At 38.5% G+C, this 20,086-nt stretch overlaps 1 protein-coding gene across 1 annotated transcript in view; it reads left to right on the top strand.

Annotated features, from left to right (window-relative positions):
* The first annotated feature begins 972 nt into the window (after positions 1 to 972).
* Positions 973 to 20,086, top strand: part of LOC117346163 (vomeronasal type-2 receptor 26-like) — a 31,640-nt gene continuing 12,526 nt past the window's right edge. Inside the window, exons 1-2 of the mRNA XM_033915567.1 lie at positions 973 to 1,044; positions 18,747 to 18,826. Coding sequence (XP_033771458.1) covers positions 973 to 1,044; positions 18,747 to 18,826 — 152 coding nt within the window. The remainder of the gene's footprint in view (positions 1,045 to 18,746; positions 18,827 to 20,086) is intronic.

The raw sequence follows: 20,086 nt of genomic DNA, 5'->3' as shown, positions 1-20,086 counted from the left end.
AGCATGAATACCATTCAAAACACCTTCTACTACTCATGACCTTAGAATTACAGGGTTCTAAGTGAAAATTTTCAGTATTTTTTTTTTAAGTTCAAATGTTTTATTAAGTTTTCAAGAAACAGTAAAAAACAGTAAACAACAAGATCAAGCTTGGAAAAAAGGCAATGCGATTTCTATATAATTTTCAGTATTTTTAACTCTGACTTCCGGGTTCTATCTGACATGTAGATTTTACAACACTCATGAGGATTTATTGCAACATAGCCATTCCTTCATTTCATAAATAAATCTGCACATGTCATTGAACACCAAATTGCCCCACAAACCTCAACTTCAAATTCCTGAGAATGACTTTCAGTACAGTTAGAACCATATAATTCTAAGGTCACAAACTTATGACATGTTTCTCATAAGCCACTTTCAACATTTAATATGTTTATGTAGTGGTCTTACCCAATTTAAAGCAGTAGTGCTCCTCATTTAGGTTGAATATGATGAAAAACAGTCAATCACAAAAACACACTCACAAAAATGGTCATAGCTTGGAGACAAAAACAGATATCAACAAATAGGAAAAAGAAGGTTGCTCATGAAGTTTAAAGCTTCTCAATGCCACCTAGCCTGTCTCATAAGAATTTCCTACTGGTGTGCAATTCAATATGTCCTGGAATATTTTGAACAGACCTTGTACAGTCCCTGTTGAGAAGGGAATGGGGACTTGTATACCACCTTTTTGTGGTTTTGGAATTTCAAAACCACAAAAAGGTGGTAAAGTCACAATGAGCAGTACTGGGGGGTGCTAGGGAGCCCAAACAAGATGACAGAGTAACTTCATAGCTCCCATAATCAGCTCTAATCAATTCAAATTTAATCTCGCTCCTCTTGATTAAATTAATATTTATACCCATGGAAAGATGCCTCAATTGAACCTGGCAAAATTGAAATTGGTCTCGGGCTAAATTCAGGGGTGAAATGCATAAAGAGGATTCTCCACCTCATGATAAGGATGATGGCAGAAAAGCTCAAATTGACAATATGACTGAAGTAACTGAAGAACTACAGCAAATAAAATCTATGCTTTCATAGAGTACTGGAGACATTAAAGAAAATAAAACAGAACTTTCACATCTTACAACAAAACTTTCAGCAGTTGATTTAAAGCTCAAAGTGCTTGAAAATAAACATCAAACTTTAGATGACATTGCTTCTCAGAAAGTCTTGCTGCATTCTGAAGCAACTTTGGAAGATCTCAGTAACAGAATCCAACATAACAACTTTAGGATTACTGGCTTCCCAGAGCAAACCAAAGCTTCAGATCCCATCAAGTTTTTTAAAAACTGGATCCCAAAGTTCTTAATATAACTTTTGACAAGCCATTTTAGATTCAACAGGCTCATTGGGAGTCAGCTTCTATATCTATTACTCTTCAATGACCATGTGCTGTTATGAATATTGTATACTTTCCACAAGTGACAGCCATTCTGTCGAAGATGAGAATACAGCACAAAATTAAGGGGCAAATGCATTCTATGTATACTTCACCTAATTATATCTAGGAAACACCTAAAAAACTGTGAGAATTTTCTTTCCTTGAGACAACAATTGGAGGCACTGAAGGCATGCTATGGGCTACCTGCTCGCATGAAAATTACCTACCAAAATTGTACAAAGATGTACACAGATCCCAAGTTGCTTCTTAAATTTGTGGAAGAACTAGAAAGTTAGGTTCATAACATCCTAACTGATTTGGAATGTGTCCTTATTTGAATGTTTACAGCTGAGCTGATAACTTGGGGTATAAGTACTGTTTCATTTTGCATTACAATTCTAAATTTATACAATGAAGTAGCTGGTTAATGTTATCATATCTCAGTTTGCTTGTCTACATTTGCTGGCTTGTGGGAAGCCTGATTTGACTCCCCATTGGTTTTGTCACCCTCAAATATAGCATTCATAGGAGGGTTTATTCTGGTAAGGGGCCACAGGGGTGTGGGTATGAGGTTGGAGAAGGGTTTGTGTTTTTCTTTTTTTTTCTTTCTCTTTTTTTGTAGGTATGTGTGAAGTTGGTGTATGAATAGGCATGTCATGAATGGATATTTCAGTCAGTTTAGGAATGCTTTAGAAGGTCAATATTTGCTCAGCTCTGATAGAACAGTAATCCTACAACTGCAAAAAACACATTCCAGTTTAATTCATTGCTCATTGAGAGGCTGGGATTGCTTTTCTATAAAGATAGCACTTTTTATTATTAAGGGAAAAACAGGGTGGATCAGATTCAAGGTTAAGATCCAAGCAATTAAGAAAGGTGATCAGAAGTAAGTATTACCTAAGGATATAGTTCAGCAATTTCAAGATTTTTATACTACCCACTACACCTCTAGAGTATTGCCTTCTAGTGGGGCTATTTTGACCTTTCTTCATACTGTTTCCCGCTACTTTTATGTAGAGTCAGCATGATGCACTTAATAGTCCTCTCCTGCATTCAGAAATTGCAGTGGCTATCAAACATTTAAAACCTAGGAAGGCTCCTGAAAATGATGGCTTCTCAGGAGACTTTTATAAAGCCTTTTCTGATATCCTAGCACCTAAATTGGTCACTTTGTACCAGACATTTTTAGATGGCAACTATAGTGCAGGTTCTTTTACAGAAGCCACAATGACTGCATTTCCAAAATTATGGAGAGATCCCCTTTACACCAAGAATGTGGTTTTATCTAAGGGCATATGTCTCGGATAATACATTACATTACATTACATTAGTGATTTCTATTCTGCCTTTACCTTGAGGTTCAAGGCGGATTACATAAGAATTGTTATGATATTAAGAAGTACATACTGATAAGATATTAAGAAGTACATACTGATACAATATTAAGAAGTACTTAAGGAATAGTTTGAACATTTTCTAATTTGCTAAGGAGTAGTTGGTAATGCTAAGGAGGAGTTGGTATTGCAAGAGGAGTTCAGAGCATTGTTGGTTAACATAAGTGCCTCTGTTGGGTCAGACCAGAGGTCGATCGTACCCAGAAGTCTGCTCGTGCAGTGGCCCAACAGGTCCAGGACCTGTGTAGTAGTCCTCTATCTATACCCCTTTATCCCCTTTTCCTTCAGAAAATTATCCAATCCCTTCTTGAACCCTAATACCGTACTCTGTCCTATCACATCCTCTGGAAGCTCATTCCAGGTGTCCACTACCCATTGGATGAAGAAAAACTTCCTAGCATTGGTTTTGAATCTGTCCCCTTTCAGCTTTTCTGAATGCCCTCTCGTTCTTGTAGTTTTTGAAAGTTTGAAGAATTTTTCCCTCTCCACTTTCTATATGCCCTTCATGATCTTGTAAGTCTCTATCTTATCCCCTCTAATTCTCCTCTTCTCCAGGGAAAAGAGCCCCAGTTTCTCCAGTCTCTCAGTGTATGAAAGGTTTTCCATACCTGTTATCAAACATGTCGCTCTCCTCTGAACCCTCTCAAGTATCGTCATATCCTTCCTAAGGATGGTGACCAATATTGGACGCAGTACTCCAGATGCGGATGCACCATCGCCCGATACAACGGCAAGATAACTTCTTTCATTCCGGTTGTAATACCCTTCTTGATTATACCTAGCATTCTATTCGCTCTCTAAGCAGCCGCTGCGCACTGTGCCGACGGCTTCATTGTCTTGTCCACTATTACCCCCAAGTCCTTTTCTTGGGTACTCACTAAATAACATCCCTCCCATTGTATAGCTGTACCTCAGGTTTCTGTTTCCCACATGCAATACTTTACATTTCTCTACATTGAAATTCATCTGCCATCTCGTCGCCCACTCCCCTAGCTTGTTCAGGTCCCTTTGTAATTCTTTGCAGTCCTCTTTAGTCCGAGTAGCACTAAATAATTCAGTGTTGTCTGCAAATTTTATTATTTCGCACTTCGTCCCTGTTTCTATATCATTTATAAATATATTGAATAGCAGCGGTCTGAGCACCGACCCCCTGCGAAACACCACTCGTGACCCTCCTCCAGTCTGAGCAGTGCCTTTCACTCCTACCCTCTGCTTCCTCCCCACCAACTAATTTCTGATCTTCTGTGTACGTCTCCTTCCACCCCATGGTTTTTCAGTTTCCGAAGTAGGCGTTCATGGGGTAACTTGTCAAAGGCTTTTTGGAAATCTAAATATACGATGTCTGTAGGGTCCCCTTTGTCCATCCGTTTGTTAATTCCTTTGAAAAAGTACAGTAAATTCATTAGGCATGATCTCCCCTTGCAGAAGCCATGTTGGCTTGTGATTAGAAGTTTATTTCTTTCAAAATGCTCATCGATGTTGTCTTTTATATGTGCTTCCGCTATTTTCTCCGGAACCAAGGTCAGACTCACCAGTCTGTAGTTCCCCGGGTCACCTCTCGATCCCTTTTTAAAGATGGGTGTAACATTGGCTATCTTCCAATCCTCCGGGATCACGCCTGTTTTAAGGATAGATTGCAAACTTGCTATAGTAGTTCCGCTATTTCATCCTTTAGTTCTTTCAGAACCCTTGGGTGGATTCCATCCGGGTCCAGCGATTTGTCAGTTTTTAATTTTTCTAACTGCCTGCGTACGTCTTCAAGGCTTATCTGTTTGGGCTCCTTTGAAGATTTGCTCAGGTTCCGGTATGTTCAAAATTTCCTCTTTTGTAAATACAGATGAAAAGAACATGTTTAGTCATAAGAACATAAGAAATGCCTTCACCGAATCAGACCCTTGGTCCATCCAGTCCGGTGACCCGCACACGCGGAGGCTTAACTAGGTGCTTCCTAATGAAGACCTTGGTGTTCCCAGATGACCTTGTTTACCTGTATCCCTCAATGTGATTTGCAAGGAGATGTGCATCCAACTTGCCCTTAAATCCTATAATGGAGGTCTCTGTCACAACCTCCTCTGGGAGAGCATTCCAAGTGTGAAACAGAACTTCCTGACGTTTGTCTTGGGCCTGTCGCCTCTCAATTTCAGTACATGACCTCTCGTCCGAGTCACATTTGACAACGTGAATAACGATGCATCTTGCTGGATTTTATCAAATCCTTTTAGTATTTTAAAAGTCTCTATCATATCTCCACGCATTCTTCTCTTCTCAAGGGTGAACAAGCTCAGTTTCTGAGGCGTTCTTTGTAGCTCAAATTTCCCATACCTTTTACTAGCTTTGTGGCTCACCTCTGCACCCTCTCCAGCAGAGTTATATCCTTTTTTAGGTAGGGAGACCAGTGTTGGATACAATACTCCAGGTGTGGCTTGACCATTGCTCTGTAAAGCAGCATTATGACGTTAGCCGATCTACTTGTGATTCCCTTCCTAATCATGCCCAACATCCTGTTCTCTTTCTTTGCAGCCACCGCACATTGTGCCAACAGTTTCAGGGTCCGGTCTATCAGTACCCCCAGGTCTCTTTCCTGTTCGCTCTTGCTCAATGTCACACCTAACATTTTATATTCATGTTCCTTGTTTTTCATGCCTAGGTACATTACTTTGCATTTTTCTATATTGAACTTCATCTGCCACTTTTCCGCCCATTTCTCTAGCTGGTTCAAATCTCTCTGGAGTTCTTCGCTATCCATTTGTGATCCAACTGACTGACATATTTTTGTGTCATTTGCGAACTTGATTATATTACTCGTTGTTTCCTCTTCCAGGTCATTTATAAATATATTGAATAAGATTGTCCCAAGGACCGAGCCCTGGGGCACACCGCTTGTCACCTTTTCCCAGTCTGAGAACTTCCCATTTATGCTTACCCTCTGCAATCTGCTCTCCAGCCAATTGGCTATCCATCTTAGTATATCCCCTTCAATTCCACGGCTTTGTAGTTTCTTCAGAAGCTTAGCGTTTGGAACCTTGTCGAATGCCTTTTGGAAGTCCAAGTATATTATATCCACTGGGTGTCCGCTATCGATATGTTTGTTCACCACTTCTTTCTCCTCCTTCACTACTCCCTTCCTGTCTCTGTCATTCGGCGGTCTCACCTCCTCCCTAGCCGGCTGCTTCCCTTTAACATATCTAAAGAACGGTTTGAAATTTCATGCTTCCTTGGCTAGCCTTTCTTCATATTCTCTTTTGGCTTTTCTAACCAAATGGTGACATTCTTTTTGATACTTCCTGTGCTCTTTCCAGTTCTCCTCAGTCTTGCCCTTTTTCCATTTCCTGAATGAATTCTTCTTATCTGCTATCGCTTTCTTCACTTCTTTGGTTATTCATGCCGGGTCTTTTGTTTGATTCTTTTTGCACCCTTTTCTGAATCTTGGTAGATGTAGATTTTGCGCCTCGATCACCGTGCCCATGAATAAAGACCAGGCTTGCTTTACAGCCTGCCATTTTTTTGAGGTGTTCCTAAGTTTCTTCTTTACCATTACACTAATCGCTTTATAGTTTCTTTTCTTGAAGTTAAAAGTTGTCGCTATAGTTCTCTTTCCCTTCCGTATTCCTACTTCAACTTTGAACGGTCCCACTACTTCCACTTCCTTCACAGATCCTCTTAGCCTATTTAGGATTAGATCCAGAGTGTTATATTGGTTTTATATATTTTTTGAAGAGTAGGGTTTTTATTTCTTTTTTGAAGGTTTTATAGTCTGTGGTCGAAGTCAGCAGATTGGTGAGTTGTCAGTCCAGTTTTGCTGCTCTGATGCCCAGTAGGTTGTCATACATTTTTCTGCATTTGACATTTTTGGTTGGTGGGTGTGTGAATATTTTGTGTTTGTTTAAGTTCGAATGAGTTAGTCGATTGTTCCAGTAGGTAGGGCTGTTTCCATTTATAGCTTTGATTAGTAGGCAATGGAATTTGAAATGCACTCTGGCTTGTATTGGGAGCCAGTGTGAGTCATGGTATGCCTCTGTGATGTGTTTTGTCATTTATAAGAATTGGTGCAAAAAATCAATCCTCTGTGTCATGACATTTGATGCAGAAAAAAGCATTTCATTTAGTAGAATGGAAATTTAATTTTGAAACATTATTTTGGTTTGGCTTGGGAAATAATTTTATATCCATATTTGATATTCTTTATTACTGAACTCTTGCAAAGTTCTTGTTGAAGGCCACTATTCCCCTGCCTTTCCATTGACTAGAGGGATGAGGCAAGGGTGCCCACTTTCCCCTTAACTTTATGATTTGGTGTTAGAATCTCTGCTACTTACAATTCAAAACATTGCAGCTGTTAAAGGAATCTTTATAGAAAATACTACTGTAAAATTAGCTGCCTTTGCTGATGATGTCTTGCTATATTTGCAGGATCCTCTAACTTCCATTCCAGAGGGTATCCATCTCCTACGTCACTATGGTTCTCTCATGTCCCAATTTGGACAAAATGGAGGTCATGTCTCTTTACTATAGGCATAGTTGATATGTTTGCACTTCAGTGGTGTCCTCAATAACTTAAATATTTAGGTGTTCATTTTAGGCCTACTATTTAAGCTGTGGTGAACCTTAATGAGTCATTCCTTCAACAGAAAGTTAAAGAGTTGTGCAATACTTTTTCTCCATTATGGCTCTCATAGTTATTGTACCCTAAATTCTATGTGTTACAGATGCTGCCTATCATATTTTCCCCAAATATGTTTAAAACACTTGATGCTTTAATTGGCACCTTTTTGTGGAAATCTAAACCCCCTTGATTTCCATTATGTACACTTCAATGACCTCAATGTTTTGGTGGTATGGGGTTTCCGAATTTTCAGAGATTTGCTTCTACTGCCATTCTGTGGACCACATGTTGGTGTTTTCAAACTGATCCCTTTCCTAGGATCCTCTTTGATTTAAAATTGAGTGATCTCTAGTTTAGCCTTTATCCTTAGTTCAATTGGTAGGTGCTCCTTCACTTTCTATCACACAAATATGACCCATCTTGAAGATCATTGTGAATACACTACATGGTTTTGATAAAACCTTTTCAATTTTGTTTCACGCTATGGCATATATTTACTTAAAGACACAAGTATATAGATATATGCATCTTAAGTGTTGTATAAACAAATCCTACCCATGTAGACATCTTTCCTTGGTAGAGCAAGAACCCAAGATTTTTAATATGTTACTGCCGGCTTGCATACTCAGCATGTATTATCAAAATAGTATCATCATCTTACCCTGTCTCACTATACTTCCCCTCTTTCAGTTCAATCTATCTGGGAGGCTGAGCTCAAAGTTACTCTACCACATGTTCAATAGCTGAATTTTTTGAATCATAGAAAGAAATCTGTCTACTTCGCACCAATCCAACAAAATTTAATTATATAAGTCATTAGATAACATGGACTGCTTTAAAGACTTATAAAGTGTGTAAGAATGCTAATATCTCAGCACAATGCTAGAAGTTTCCATAATGTAAGTACTTTGCAACAAATGATATATGTGGTATTACAAATGATATTAAACATAAAATAAGCATATGCTGTTTCATTGCCCCTGCTTATCTTCTTGCTGGTCTGCTGTGTGAGAGACAATTGCTCATTATACTTCCTGTCCTTCTTCTTCCACCTTTGCATTAATAATTCTGAGATCTGCAGTGTTACCAGATGCTATGTTGAACTCTCAAAATAAGTTCATTGATATACTGATTGCTCTAGCAATAAAAGTAGCTTTTCAGCATTGGAAAGATATTTATATTACAACATATGCCCATTGGTGGAACTATATACATCTTGTTGCTAAATATGAATTTTATTGAGTAGATCACAATCACAGACTGAGTAAATATAAGCACTTTTGGTCTCCACTTCTTTATTTTACCTGTACTGATACTCAGTTCTCCCCTTACTCTTTTCATTCATGTATTGCTGATATCCTGTTTATATGTTATATATTTGTGTATTATACTATTGAAGCTTGGAAAATCAATAAAGAATTTTTTTTTAAAGATGGACTTGGGGAATTCCACTGGTTATTCTGAGGATTAGCAGCATAAAATCTATTTTACTCTTTTGGGATCTCTCAAAATATATGTGACCTGGGTTGACCACTGATGGAAACAGGATACTAAGCTTTGTAGACCCCCAGACTCTCCTAGTATTGCAACCCTTTTGTTCTTATGATATTATGATGATTGAAAAATAAAATTGAAAGAATATGAGAATGATAAAGCTTTCAAATGAGGGTTCACCACACAATATAAGCAGTTTAAAGTACCATGGACTGTACAAGGTCTGTTCAGGATGGTTTGAATTGTACACCAACAAGAAGCTCTTCTGAAACATGCTAGATGGTATTGTGAAGCTTCAAACCTTATGAATAACCTCCTTTTTCCTGTTTGTTGATAACAGTTTTTATCTCAAAGCTACAGCAGTTTTTGTGAAAGTGTTTTCTTGTGATTGACTATTTTTCATCATATTCAACTCAATGAGCAGTGCTACAGAATGACGTTCTGTTTTGAATTGGTCACATGAATTAATCCACTGTAGAAAAATTTGAAGGTCTGTGGGGGTACCCACCCAGATGGCAAAGAGGTCGTCGATATAGCGCTTCCAACAAATGATGTGGGTATAGTGATGCGAAGAATACAGGAACTGCTGTTCAAAACTGGCAACATACACACAGGCTATAGAAGGTGCCATTTTGGCACCCATGGCTGTGCCTTTTACTTGTACAAAAAAGTCTGCCCAAACTGAAAATAGTTATTATTGAGGGCTATTTGCACTAGTTGGATGAGAAGCCTTTTCTTATTTTCAGACAAATCCTTGGATTGCAAATGGGTTTCTATGACAGCAATGGCTGCTGTCTGAGGAATGTTAGTGTACAACGCTGCTATGTCCAGTGTTAATAATGTGACATGTGTAGGAACATCATGTATCTGATCTAGAAAAAGGATCATGTCATTTGAATCTTTGACGTAAGATTTAATTTTTGGAACCTCATGTTTTAAATAAAAATCAACAAACTCAGAAATGGGTTCTAAAACTGAACCTATACCTGAGTCTATGGGTCTTCCTGGGGGATTTCGAGAAATTTATGGATCTTGAGAACCATATAGATGATTGGAATTCTGGGGTTCTTCCTGGTAAGAAATTTAAACTCATGATCGGATATGGAACCTGTTTCAAGAGCATGGATTAAAAGGTCAGAGATTTTGTCCACTAGAGCAGAGGGGGGGGGGGGGTCATTATCTAAACGCTGATAATATGTAATATCTGATAATTGACGGTAAACTTCTTGAAGATATTTATCAGTGTCTAATATAACAACCCCCCCACTTTTATCTGCTGGGCAGATGGTGATAGAGGAGTCTTGTGCTAAACTGGTGATAGCTAGTCTCTGATGGTGAGTAAGATTGGAATGAGATCTCAAATGTAGGGATTCCTTATGGCAAATGTCTCTTTCCACCAGTTGTTGAAAAACTTTAATATGAGAGTCAGTGGGACTTGAGGGACACCAAGAAGATGGTGTCCTTAAAGCATTTGTGGAAAGGGTTGCCGTATCTTTGATAAAAAGCCGCAACTTGCATCTCCTCAAGAATTTGTATAGTGAAATTCGGGTGTCATTGGTATCATAAAAAGTGGTAGGAACAAAGGATAACCCTTTGCTCAAAACAGAAAACTCCGTGTCAGATAATGGTCTTATGGAAAGATTGAAGACATTTGTCACGGTTTCTGAACTCTGTTCCTCGTTGTTCTGGAGTTGGTAACCTTGGGGCCCGTGGCTAAAAAAGCCTTATTTTGTGGTCTAGTGTAAGGGCTAGGGGTGGAGACAGTCTTTTTTCCGGTGTATTTGTCATCTTCTGATGTGTCGCTAGATGTTTGTGTATATGCTGGTTGTTTGTATCACCTGTTGGGTCTGGATTTGTCCATCCACGCATAAACATAGCTTTTAGCGTAATCAGTAGCATCACGTTGTAATTTTTTGACTTTTGTCTTTCTTAGTTCAGTTTTGAAATCCTCCATCTTCTGATTGAAATCCTGCAATTGAGTGATAAACGAATCTACTGGAAGAGAGGATTCAATGTTCTGTAAATGCATGTGATACTCTTGTTTATACTGTTCCATTTCTATTTTAGTAGTTTCTATAATAAGAAGCATCAGATCCAATGAACATTTATTAAGTACCACATTCCATCTGTCTAAAAATTTGGAATTGTTCAGAAATAAACGAGGCCTCTAGGGATCCGTTTAAGTTTGCAATATTCGGCCAATGTGGCTGCATGTAGTTCTGCTCTAACAATCCTTTTTTGAGTGATCTCTAATTGGTCCCAGTCTGTGGGTATAATGTTTTCTGTGCCGGGTGGAAATAACTGAAACGCTGACAGAAGGTCAGAAGCTTGCTGATCACAATATGACAATAAAGTATCCCAGCCTGTGGAAGCCATGACTATGCCTCACCAAATTAAATTGCAGACTAAGTCAAATGTGCTGGGTGGAGAGGACTTACTAAATAGTTGAAGGATAGAGAGGTCAAAATTGTGGACTAACAATACTGTAAATAAGACTTCTCAATATATATGGAACTGAAAGTATAAATATATAAATTGCATCTATACATTCTTCACATACACTCAGAAAATGTGTGATCCGACCAAGAGCCTAGACTCCTATAGCCGAACACACTGTCCCATCACAGTGTATGGTTTTAGTATAAAAATGCTGGCTAAGGCAAAATGCTCTTTGTGTAATAATAATAAAGATTTTCAGTGGCAAGAAAAATAAATTCACTTAACTTAAAGAGTTGTTACAGGTCCCGACATGGACCATGTTTCGAGGGTCTTTTGCAAGGAACCCAAGAAAAGAGAGGTTTTAGACTTCAAATGCCATGGAAAAACATGTGATTCAGACGAGATAAATTTTTCTGGTGACAAAAACATAAAGAACAAGTCTTAAAAGCTAATTCAACTCATTATTATGACATAAATCTTGTAATAAATGCTAAAAAGGCTGCACAAAAGGAGGGTACTTGCCATATAATGGAGGAACTCTTCCAAACTATCATACGTGACCGGCTGAAAGCTACCGATTAAAATACAAAACTGAAAGGAAATGACATAGCCCTGATGGAACTGGGCTGCACAAGTCAGCTGAGCTGGATGACTCATCTAATAAATTATTCATAAAGAAGCAAAAAAGCCAGTAGAAAAAGAGGTAAGTATCAGGTTTCAGTTATATAAAAGTTTCTGTGTAGTAAATAAAAGAAAAAAGTATGCTGACTGGAAAAGATACTTCAAAAGCAGTGATAATGAGAATCAAGAATATAAAAATACAAAAGCACAAAACAAAATCTCAAAAAACAAGAAACAAAAGCCAAAAACAAAAGAGATGCTGCCATTCGATTTCACTGTTGAGACCGCCCGGATGCAACGTATTGAGTTTAAGAATGTGACATTGTTCCTTGACCCATAATATCAAACGTATCATCAAAACGCGTTGGAATATCATGCAATACCATCCAGAATTTCAAGACCCTCCCAGGTTTGCGTTCTCTAAGAGTCCCAATTTGAAACATCAACTGGTCCACTCTCAGTATATTCCCACAGTACCTTCTTCTTCACATACTGGACATCGCCCTTGTGGCCTTTGTAAGTTTTGTCAGCACAATGCCCTTCTGTCTGAGTTTGCACTTCCCAACTGGGTCAAAAAGAAAGCTCACTACATGTCAACTGACTGTGATACTCGTGGCGTTGTCTATATCATCCAATGCCCCTGTTCACTCATCTATATAGGACAAACATCCCGCAACATCAAGCTGAGGATTACCGTACAGAACATTTGAGCAAAATACGCACTAATAAGCTGGAAGCACCCCTGGTACAACATTGGTTGGACCAACAACATTCTATTAAAGATTTGTGTTTCTCAGTTGTGGAAGCTCCTTCATTTTCAAGAGGGGGCGATCCCTCCCGTATATTATGGGTTAAGGAACAACGTCTCATTCTTAAACTCAATACCTTGCACCCGGGCGGTCTCAACAGTGAAATCGAATGGCAAGCATTTCTGTAATCACACTCTTTTGTTTTTGGTTTTTGTTTCTTGTTTTTGGTTTTTGTTTTTTGAGATTTTGTTTTCTGCTTTTGTGTTTTTGTATTCTTGATTTTCATGATCACTGCTTTTGAAGTATCTTTTCCAGTCAGCATACTTCTTTTTTAATTTACTATACAGAAACTTTTATATAACTGAAACCTGCTTTTGAAGTATCTTTTCCAGTCAGCATACTTTTTTTCTTTTATTTACTATACAGAAACTTTTATATAACTGAAACCTGATACTTACCTCTTTTTCTACCGGCTTTTTTGCTTCTTTATGAATAATTTATTAGATGAGTAATCCAGCTCAGCTGACTTGTGCAGCCCAGTTCCATCAGGGCTACGTCATTTCCTTTCAGTTTTGTATTTTAATCGGTAGCTTTCAGCCAGTCACGTATGAAAGTTTGGAAGAGTTCCTCCATTATATGGCAAGTACCCTCCTTTTTTTCAGCCTTTTTAGCATTTATTACAAGATTTATGTCATAATAATGAGTTGAATTAGCTTTTAAGACTTGTTCTTTATGTTTTTGTCACCAGAAAAATTTATCTCGTCTGAATCACATGTTTTTCCTTGGCATTTGAAGTCTAAAACCTCTCTTTTCTTGGGTTCCTTGCAAAAGACCCTCGAAACATGGTCCATGTCGGGACCTGTAACAACTCTTTAAGTCAGGGGTGTCCAATGTCGGTCCTTGAGGGCCGCAATCCAGTCGGGTTTTTAGGATTTCCCCAATGAATATGCATTGAAAGCAGTGCATGTATATAGATCTCATGCATATTTATTGGGGAAATCCTGAAAACCTGACTGGATTGCGGCCCTCGAGGACCGACATTGGACACCTCTGCTTTAAGTTAAGTGAATTTATTTTTCTTGCCACTGAAAATCAAAGAGCATTTTGCCTTAGCCAGCTTTTTTTATACTAAAGCCATACACTGTGATGGGACAGTGTGTTCGGCTATAGGAGTCTAGGCTCTTGGTCTGATCACACATTTTCTGAGTGTATGTGAAGAATATATAGATGAAATTTATATATTTATACTTTCAGTTCCATATATATTGAGAAGTCTTATTTACAGTATTGTTAGTCCACAATTTTGACCTCTCTATCCTTCAACTATTTTGTAAGTCCTCTCCACCCAGCACATTTGAGTTAATTAGAGAATGACACGGTGACAAAATTCATCACTGTTCCCGTCCCCGCGGATAACAGCGGGAAATAATCCCATGTCATTTTCTAGTGTCTATTTCAACCTCGGTCCTTCTACACCAGCATTCTTCAAAGCAAAGCTTGCGGGTCAGTGGTTGAGGCCATTCATACTCTGATTCTTCCCTCTCTCCTTAAAGAATGACATGAAGATGGTTTCCCGCGGTTATCTGCGGGGACGGGAACGGTGATGAATTTTGTCACCGTGTCATTCTCTATTGTTAATCTTACCCCATATTGAACTCCAAAACTTAAGTATCAAAGGACAATAGAACAACAGATTATCTAGTGTTCCAATGTCTAGATGACAGTGCCAGCATCTATTAAATTTAGAACAGTCTAACTTTTGTAACCTAACTGGGGTCCAAAATGATCTATGTAACAAGAAAAAACATATTTGTCTCATAGATGCTGACACTGTACATCTCATCCTCCAAGTCTAAATATGTGGCCATCGAGACACAGAAATATACTGCTTTATTTCAATGCTCCAAATGTCTCTGAGACTAGATTTTGTTTTTTTCTTTAAGAAATCAGATATTAATTAATAATGGCTAATGAACTTTTATTTTAGGAAATTATTCAAACTTTTTAAAAAAAATCACCTCGTTCTCTGGCAACAAATTCCAGAGTTTAATTACATGTTGAGTGAATAAATGTTTTATCCACTTTGCTTTAAATCAACTACTTAATAGCTTCATTTAATGTCCACTAGTCCTAGTGAAGATCAAAATAGAGTTTTAAATTTAGCCCTGTAAAGTACTGGTAGACAATGTAGCTTTTTCAAGAAGGTTGCAATGTGGTCATGCTGCTTTCACTCTGAATTCTGAATTAGTTGCAACTGATTCAAACTCTTTTTGTTTAGACCAACGCATAGCATTACACTAGTCTAGTCATGATGCTATCATGGTATGGACAACTCAGTTGGCAAAGTTGATACAGATTATTTTTAAAGGTTGTTTGAATTTGCAAAATCAGATTGAGCAATGAGTCTAAGAGTATCCCAAGGTTCCTTTCCTGTCATTTTATGGTGAGTCTCAAACACAAACTGGTGCACAAAATATCGTGTCAATTAACAAAACTTAACTTAGACTAGCCACCAGGGAGATAGGCTTTAAAACAAGCCGTAGCGCATAAATTCCTCAGAATGCCACACGAATTTGACGTATGGTAGCTATCCTCATCGGAATCTTTGTGATATGCGATTTTTTCATAATATATTATTTTCTTTTTATATATAATTGTAAAGTGCTTATGCTTAATGTTATAGTAGCAAATATATTTTTTACTTAGCTTTTTCTAAACAAACTGGGTCTGGCTCAATCCCCTATTGATTGAGCCCTGGGGATTGAGCCAGACCCAGTTTGTTTAGAAAAAGCTAAGTAAAAAATATATTTGCTACTATAACATTAAGCATAAGCACTTTACAATTATATATAAAAAGAAAATAATATATTATGAAAAAATCGCATATCACAAAGATTCCGATGAGGATAGCTACCATACGTCAAATTCGTGTGGCATTCTGAGGAATTTATGCGCTACGGCTTGTTTTAAAGCCTATCTCCCTGGTGGCTAGTCTAAGTTAAATTTTATGGTGAGGTCATACGTACCCAAATAAATTTTGAAGTCAGATGTTAGGAACCCAAAGAAGCTCTGGTTTTTGTGGGTTCAGGTGGAGTTTGTTGTTGTTTTCCCATTCCTGATTTGTGGTTAGACAGGCAATCAGTTTACTCATAACTAATCTAATCTAATCCTTAGGTTTGTATACTGCATCTTCTCCATGTTCGTGGGTAGATCTCATTCAATGGGTAAGAGAAGTTGCATGTCATTGGCATGGATATAGAATTTTGAGACCATTGACTGAAGCAGTTTAGCCAGAGACTTCAGGTGGATATTAAATAATATGGGAGAGAGTGTGGACCCTTGTGTCACCGCACAGTTCACTGCCCAAGGTAATGATGTACAGTTGCGGAAGAAAACTGATTGTTGTCTCTTTGAGAAATAGGTTATGAGCCATGTACTGTAAGATCTGTGCCACAAATACCTTTTACTGCCAGTTTTGTAAGCATAAGAGCATAAGAATTGCCACTGGTGGGTCAGACCAGTGGTCCATCATGCCCAGAGTCCACTCACGTGGCAGCCCTCTGGTAAAAGACCAGTGCCCTAACTGACTAGCCTTACCTGCGTACGTTCTGGTTCAGCAGGAACTTGTCTAACTTTGTCTTGAATCCCTGGAGGGTGTTTTTCCCTATGACAAACTCTGGAAGAGTGTTCCAGTTTAACACCACTCTCTGGGTGAAGAAAGACTTCCTTACATTCATACGAAATCTATCCCCTTTTAACTTTAGAGAGTGCCCTCTCGTTCTCCCTAACTTGGAGAGGGTGAACAACCTGCCCTTATCTACTAAGTCTATTGCCTTCAGTACCTTAAATGTTTCGATCATATCCCCTCTCAATGTCCTCTGTTTGTAGGAGAAGAGGCCCAGTTTCTCTAATCTTTTGCTATACGGCAGCTTCTCCAACCCCTTAACCATCTTAGTCACTCTTCCCTGACCTTTTCAAGTAGTACCGTGTCCTTCTTCATGTATGGCAACCAGTGCTGGATACAGTACTCCAGGTGAGGGTGCACCATGGTCCAGTACAGCAGTATGATAAACTTCTCTGATCTGTTCATGATCCCCTTCTTTATCATTCCTAGCATTCATGCAGAACCCTTGTTAAACACCTTATGAAAGTCCAGATATACAAGGTCTACTGGGTTGCCCTTGTCTATCTGCCTGTTTACTCCCTCAAAGAAGTGCAGCAAGTTTGTCAAACAAAATCTGCCTTTGCTGAAACCATGCTGGCTGGTCCTCATCAGACCATATCCATCAAGGTGATCAATGATACTGTCCTTTATCAGCACCTCTACCATATTTCCCAGTACCGAGGTCAGACTCACTGGTCTGTAGTTTCTCATGTCTCCCCTTGAACCTTTCTTGAAGATCAGCATAACATTCACCACCTTCTAGCCTCTGGAATCTTTCCTGATTTTATCGACAGATTGTCTATTAGTTGAAGCAGTCCAGCTATGGTCCCTTTCAGTTCCTTGATGATGCTCATATGGATGCCATCTGGTCCCGGAGATTTATCGCTCTTAAGCCTATAAATCTGCCTGCATACCTCTTCTAAACTGACCGTTAACCCTGTCAGTTTCCCATTTTCACTTCCAGCATATAACCTGATGGGTTCTGGTATGCTGTGCATATCCTCTTCGGCAAATACAGATGCAAAAAATGTGTTCAGTCTGTTGGCGATTGCTTTGTCCTCCTTTAGCACTTCCTTTATTCCTTGGTCATCCAATGGTCCCACGGGTCATTTCCTTTTAATATACCAAAAGAACGGTTTGAAGTTTTTCACCTCTTTGGCTAATTTCCTGTAATGGTCCTTGTGTAGATTATCAAGAGGGGACACAAGAACTATCTCTGTTCTGTACCCAGGCTGAAGCCAGATTGACATCCTGGTCTAGATAATTACATTTAGTTAACCAGTTATTGAGTTGAATGCAAACTGTCCATTCTATAAGTTTTGTCAGGAAAGGCATGTTAGGGAGCTATTTATCTGCACCATATATCATTTTTTGTGTTGTTTTCTGCTCCCCTTCACCAAGCAAAGAGTTAACAGTTTAATTGTCCCCTTCAATGAGACCTAAATTCACTTGTATTATTTTTGCAGGAGAGGGATTTAGAGGGAAGGTTTTAGGCCATAGGCCTTTCAGGGGGATTTCAATAGCTTCCTCTGTGACTTGGTTGAATGAGTCCCAGATGATTTGGCATCTTTCTTTTCCATTTCTAAACCTGATTTGCTTTCTTAGCTGCCACCACACACTGAGCTGTGGGTTTCAATATATCCTCACATAGCAATAGTTCAGGTTCTTCTTTCCCACATACATCACTTTACACTTGATCACATTTAACATCATCTACCCATGCACTAATCTGTTTTTAAGAGAAAGGAGCCTTGAAAAGTAAACCAAGTGATGCAACCAGTAGGAAGAAATATCAGCCCATCTTCAAATTTACTGTTTCCCCTTGAAATGTTCCTATTTCCCTTTACTTCAAGTTTTAGAGCAAATAAATATGCATACTTTTTTAATGACTGGATTGAAGAATACATATAGCTTATCAAATGTGATGACTGTTCCCAACTTTGTCTGTATTCTTCCAGAGGCTCCAATGAAAAGCCAAAACCATTTAATGATGGCTTGATTAATTTGTAAAGCAATACGACACTAAAATCATTCAAGATTCAAATACATTTATGTACCACCCTCTTAGGTGTGTTCATAGATTTGTAGGGGAGGGGAGGAGGTAGAGAGTTAGCCTGATGTGAGGCTGTCTATATGTAAATGACTAAATCTCCCCAAAGGGGGAGCATGCAATACCAGGTATAGTATACATCCCTTTATAAAATGATCATCATGGAGAGTAATTTTATAAAGGAGAAAGTGACACCTCCTGCAAGCTAGGTGCTATTAAATCCTATGACCTATGTGACATAAACTGTTCTCTCAGAGTGATGTAAAAGGATTATATATTCATTATTTTATATTATCATGATAGGTCAGCTACAGCTCACAGAATCTTTATATGAGTGACCCTGTTCAGTATCCTTATTTTTACCGGACTGTCCCCAATGAGTTGCATCTCTCTATTGGGATAGGCAAGCTACTGAAGTATTTTGGCTGGAAATGGGTCAGTATCTTTTCAAACGATGATGAAAGCAGTATGAGAGCTATCCAGATCTTGAAAGAAGGGATTGAACAGAATGGTGGCTGCATTGCATTACATCAAACCTTTCCTCACCAGAGAAGAATCAAAAATTTTGAATTACAAAAAATTGTTAGAGCAAGTAAAAAATCATCTACTGTGAACATTTACTACTTTAATAAAAATGCTGTATTTTCACTAGATAATGTACTGGATCTTCAAACAAATATGAAAAGTGGTCAGGTTTTTATCACCATAGCTGAGGTAGAAATAATAAAAAAAAATCAAAAACACTTTCAAATAAGCAACAAGTTCTTTATATTCAAACCATATAAGAAAGTTATGCCAAATTTTTTAAAATTTATCCGTGAGATGAAACCTATCAGGCTGAGAAGTGATTACCAAGCTAAAGATTGGTGGAATGTCCTGTGTGACAGCAGTTGCCCAAATCATATCAAAAGAGACTGCAACTCTAAAGTTAAGACTGAGGGCGAAGGTCACTGTTTCAACACACACTTTGGGAGCAGCTACAGTGTGTACAATGCTGTGTATGTCGTGGCACACGCACTACATAATATGATCATGTCAGGCTCAGGAAATGGCACCACATGGATTAGAGAAAATAGGGAACTTTTATATTCTTTGCCATGGAAGGTAAAGACCTGAATTATGCATTTACATCTTCCAACTCTTATCAACAGTTTCAACAGGCTTTAAAAATGCATCTTTTAATAAAATCTTTTGTAAGTTAGATCTTTGTTGCAGTATTCACCTGTATTCTTTGGGCTCCTTTTACTATGCTCTGCTAGCGATTTTAGTGCATGTTTAGCGTGTGCTACAATGCTGCATGCGCTAGATGCTAATGCCTCCATAGGGCTGGCGTTAGTTTTTCCACATTGCGCAGGGGTTAGTGCACGCTAATCTTCAGCGCATGCTAAAAACACTACAGCAGCTTAGTAAAAGGAGCCCTTTATCTTTTGTGAACCGCATGGAACTTAGTGGTATTAGCAGCATAGAAGTGAGTTTTATGTTTATGTTTAGCATTTGTTACAGGAACTCTTTATTCAATGAAAACGAGTGGCACACTTTGGCACAGTGAGAAGGGAGCTTTCACAGGGGCATTGAGGGTGACCCTTCATTCTTAAACACCCTCTTCCCTCCATTATTTTGATACATACACTCAACAATCATGA

Source organism: Geotrypetes seraphini, chromosome 12 (genome assembly GCF_902459505.1).
Source record: "Geotrypetes seraphini chromosome 12, aGeoSer1.1, whole genome shotgun sequence".
Taxonomy (NCBI): domain Eukaryota; kingdom Metazoa; phylum Chordata; class Amphibia; order Gymnophiona; family Dermophiidae; genus Geotrypetes; species Geotrypetes seraphini.
This window is presented reverse-complemented; position numbering and strand designations above follow the sequence as displayed.